Genomic DNA, 4,974 nt, shown 5'->3' on the forward strand with positions numbered 1-4,974 from the left:
CATTACCAGAAATTTGAGACAAAATGGCGGACGCCCAGACTCGATCCAGACCTTCCGCTCTCTAAGAATGGCCGCCGATCGTTATAGAGAAATGTATGGAGAAAATTGAAGAAGTGGAAATTTCAGATCTATAGTGGCATACACGACATTTGCCGACCTCTAAATGTAAAGTGTACGTACCATATCATTATTTACAGTAGTTTTGGTCTCTCGAAAGTTCGCCAACGTGCCGCCAACAACACATTTTACGAACGGCTGTTACAGTTCCTTAAGCTCTCTAATTCTTTCAAAAAAGCTCAGAGGTGCCTACCTTCCCTCCACATTTTAGAACATTTAGTTGATGTGAATCCTTGGTGCCGACCTCTCTAATCGTCGATCGATGTTCAAACTTTAAAACGTGATAAAAGTCAGCCTTCATCCATTCTCCAAATTGCCGCCCAAATTGCGATAAAAGATGTAAAAATACATCCATTTCTGCGATAAAAGCGGTACAGAACGCACCACTGCGCTTATTATTCCTTGTGAAAAGTAGGGTTTCTGTCTCCAGTTTGTTTTGATCGCCATCTTTACAGGTGGGTACTTCATATATGATTATTATTATTATACAGAATATCGCTGGCTAAGTGTACTGTGGGCCCTGATTTTTGAAAATTATTTTCACTCTGCCAAGTCACACGCATGAAACGAAGTTGTTTCTTCTCTCTAAAATCGTCATTCGAACAGGAGCCCAGACTCTAGTTTCCCCTTTTTCATTCTCCCTTGTATTGACAACCTCAAAAAAGACATTAAATTGATTCAGATCCTTTGAGAGTGTTATTTCAGTCCTTGTTTTTTCTATGTACTGCTTTCTTTATGCCGCCATCTTGATAATTTGAAACCGCGTGCCAAATACTTCGCGGGCGCAAAATGTCGCCGATTTCTGGTAATGTGCTCACTGGTATTTATTTTGAAAACAATTGTTTAAAACATTAACCACCCTTACTCGCTATGTAACTTCACCTTAGACCGTAAGTACCTTCAGATCAAATACGGTCTCGAAACCCTATCTGCGATTCATTGAAATCTAATTTAATTTTGCCTTTCTCTGCCTGTTTTTGTTTGAGCTGTTTTGCTCGCATCTTCATTCAAGGTTTTAAATATTTAATTTTTGTGTCTCTTCCAAGCGCCGAATTTTGGCTAAAATTCGTGACACACCCCCTTGAAGCTTAGGTTAAGCTTATCTCTAACCATATATACAACACATGCACTTATTTATAAATTGTTTTTTTTCTTTTTCTGCGATTTGTCCCCTCTTTTTCACTCATCATCATCACCATCATCGTCGTCGTCTTCATCATCATCATCGTCATCATCGTGATCATCATCATCATCATCATCATCGTCGTCGTCGCCGCCGCCGTCAGCTTCGACATTATCATCATCATCATCATTCTTTCCTTCATCTGTCCCCTGTATTTTTTGTTCTTCTGTTTTTTTGTTTGTTTTTTTTTTTCATCAAAGAGAACAAAATACCGTACATTATTATTTTTATCTCCATTAACTGTTAAAAGGTCTAATAACAAAGAGGGCAAAATTACTGAATGCTGATTGGTCAATGAGAGGGTATTTTTTCTTAATTTTGCTTGAGAAGAGGGCAAAATTACTCGCTCACGATTGGTCGAGCGCCAAAAATTCTCGCTCCTGATTGGCTGAACGTACGTCTTCCACATTCAGTTGGTTTCTTCTGTTTGAGCAAAACAATTTCGTCTTCATCGAAGTTTGTCTTTTAATTCGCGCTGCATTCGCCGAAAAGGCGTAAAGATTAAGAACTAGCTTTAAAAGATGATCTGGAATTTGAATTTTCGAGTGACAAGAAGAAGGGCAAAAGATTTTTTTCATGAAAAGCTTAAAACTTGGATCGACTTACATGGCGCCCGGCGTAGCGGGATTGTGTGGTTGAAAAACAAAATGATTCCTTTCGTCAAGGGCTTTCAGTTTACCACGACATCTTGCAGCTCAACAAAAAAGGTCACAGAACAATTTGCCATTGACGGGAGGAACAAGTAACTCAAATTTGGTGGATTTCTTTGGACAAACCGTTTGCTATGTTTACGGATGCGTATTTGCAAGTGGTAAAAATCTCTACAGCACAGGTGAATAAAATAAATTGAAGCTTAACATTTGGTTTAATCGTTGTTACAGTTGTTCACGAATGAAACTCGTATTTTCCCCTCGAGTGGATGTAAATAACAATCATCTATACTCGTTTTGGACGCAAAGAACAAGTTGACTTGCTTGTCTGTTTGTTAGTTGTTTTGCTTCCGAGCGAACGAGTGTTTTAACTCCGCTTAGCTGTCTGTTTTTCGAGGTGCCTCAACACTTTTTAGAAAATTTTGCCCTCTTTGTTATTAACAAGTAATCGCAATGGGTCTTCGTAAAATTAAGGATTAATATCACTTGCGCACTGCGCGACTCGGGCAATTTCAGCAACTTCTGAAAACACGCGTGATATTAATCCTTAATTTTACTCGGCCCCATGCGATTACCTATACTAATTAAACACCACCACCCAGATAGGGCCCAAATGGAGTTTGGATCATGTTCAATAGTCGCTTACTAACATTGATGATAACCCTAAAGGTGATGAACAATAAATTTCACCTGTTATTATCAGTCCTTTATAAAATACTGATTGACAAACAGGATCACATTAGGTCTCCCAGTAATTCTACAGGAACGTATAGGGGCAACAGATGAGAATTTAGATTATCTATATTTATTTACTTATTTCTTCAATTATTTATTTCCAAATTTAAAAACTGTACACGCTCTAAAGAATGGGGCATACCGTATGTCCCAAACGAGGTTTAAACAACTAACCCAACCCCCTAAAATAACAAGAAACCCTCCCCATTACAGAATAACTTTACAAATCTTATTACAAATTATGACATAGATTATACTTAAACTATGTACAAAGGACTGACATTTTAGCACATACACGTGGAAAAAATATTCACAATTAAATATCTTTTTGAACATCTTCGATTTTTTTTCTATAATAACGGTGCAAAGACCTAAGCAAGTAATGAGAGAAATACATGGAAGATATTATGCATCATCAACCGGGAAGTCGGAAAAATTCCGAGTCCCAGATGGGATTTGAACCCCTGCCCCTCCGAAACCTGGTACGGATGCCTTAGCCAGTGAGCTACTGAAGACTCTGTGGTGCGAAATTCCCAGTTGATGATCCATATTATCTTTCATGTATTTCCCTCATTAATCGCATTGGTTGTTGGTTGGTTGCATCTCTGATATGCCTTAATGTGAATGCGTAATGCAGTTAATACTTAAAATTACACTATTTGACTGCGTGATGCAGTCGTAGTCTATACCTACATTTCACCCTTGCTCACAAAAGAGTGTCCAGTAGCTCAGTGGTTAGAGCCTCCGTACTAAATCACGGAGGGTCGTGGATTCAATTCCCAACAAGAATCTGGAGCTTGGAATTTTTCCGAGTTCCCAGTTGGTGATGCATACTGTCTTTCATGCTTTCATGAACTTTAGAATCGTAACCTTAAATAATTAAAGTAAAGTATGCAAGAGAAACCTGACTTGAGCAGTTTCTTCCGTTTTCAACAAACCCTGCCTTACAAGAGCGTCAGAGTTTCAGGTGTGATTTCTAACCAAATACGCCTCAATATCTGAGAACAGAGTCAATACACCATCAAAAGTTCAACCCCTATATATTGAGTTTTCAATTAGCAAAGTCCGTAGATTGAATTACCGAGGATATACCAATCCATGATATCCGTTTCCGTGTTCTCAGCGGTACAATTGTATCCATCATCACCAAAGTATCCTGGTTTAAATTTACACGAGCAAGTATACTATCCTTTGGTATTGTTGCACACTGCATCTTTACAGCAATTGTGCATTCGTGGAACGCATTCGTCGATATCTACGGTTAGAGTAGATAAATAATCATATAAAGGTACGCCATAAAGTGTCAGAGGAATAAAAAGCCAAGTAGGTTTGAAGAAAGATTACAAATATATCAAAGCCGGAGTCTTTTAACCATGTCATCCTATAGTTACCATCAGGTAATGTATTTTTTTAGTTAGAGACAGAGGTAGTGGCAGTGGCAGCAATAGTTGGACAATATGAAGATAGAAAAGAAGAATTAACGGATACCTTGTTGACAATGGGCAAACTTCCATCCTGGAGGATAAACGCAGCGATATCCTTTGTCTGTATATCCAGATTGGCAAACAGATCCGTTGGCACAGTGATCTTCCTTATCGCAGGCACTCTTTAAAGAAAGACGAAAACAACGCTGACTGACTAAAAGCATATAGCAGTTCTTAAATTGCTAAAAATAAAGAGATATGGGACAGGGTTGACTCAAAGGTATATGGAAACAAGGCTTAAGAATTGAAACGCGAAGAGGAACGCGTTAGCATTAAGTTGTGAGTGGAAGGACGAGAACTAGTGCAAAATTAATTCTCACTGAGTTTAGGAGGAGTAAACAAAAGGATCAGTTCAATTTTTTCAGGCTTACGTCTGCTCCATAATAGACGTAATCCACAGCGTCCGGAAGCTCTAGACCATGTCTAAGATGAGTGGCGTTGTTCAGCTCACATCTGTAAAGTCCCTTGTAATTTTTGTGGGTATGAATGTTAACACTAACGCAGTTAGGTTCTTGATAGCACCGCTACTTACATTCTTCCAAATCGTGGATTTGGATAGTCGTAATGTTATGATTCACCAGCAGTTTGTGGGCGAAGAAAAAAAAAGAAGGGAAAACAAGGTCCCGACAATCATCTATAAAATCAAAAGTAACTATTGCAATCATTATCATAAACTATTATAAACCTCAGGAAAGGAAAAACTAAATTTAAAATTTATATCATATGGCTCATGGATTGAACTCGGCATCTTAAGTTAAAAACGGCAAGACATAATAATAATAATAATAATAATAATAATAATAAT

At 38.1% G+C, this 4,974-nt stretch overlaps 1 protein-coding gene across 3 annotated transcripts in view; it reads right to left on the reverse strand.

The window, feature by feature from the left end:
- Nucleotides 1-955: 955 nt before the first annotated feature.
- LOC138004163 (uncharacterized) overlaps nt 956-4,974 on the reverse strand; it is an 18,849-nt gene continuing 14,830 nt past the window's right edge. For 2 of the 3 annotated variants that reach the window (XM_068850586.1, XM_068850587.1), the window contains exons 2-3: nt 4,174-4,291; nt 956-1,466 (exon numbers count right to left, since the gene is read on the reverse strand). In XM_068850586.1, the coding sequence (XP_068706687.1) occupies nt 1,297-1,466; nt 4,174-4,291 (288 nt within the window). In that variant the 3' untranslated portion in view covers nt 956-1,296. Of the gene's footprint in view, nt 1,467-4,173; nt 4,292-4,701; nt 4,804-4,974 lie in introns of those variants that run through there. The other variant, XR_011123751.1, reaches the window with a different exon arrangement.

The sequence above is a fragment of the Montipora foliosa genome, chromosome 5, assembly GCF_036669935.1.
Source record: "Montipora foliosa isolate CH-2021 chromosome 5, ASM3666993v2, whole genome shotgun sequence".
Lineage (NCBI taxonomy): Eukaryota > Metazoa > Cnidaria > Anthozoa > Scleractinia > Acroporidae > Montipora > Montipora foliosa.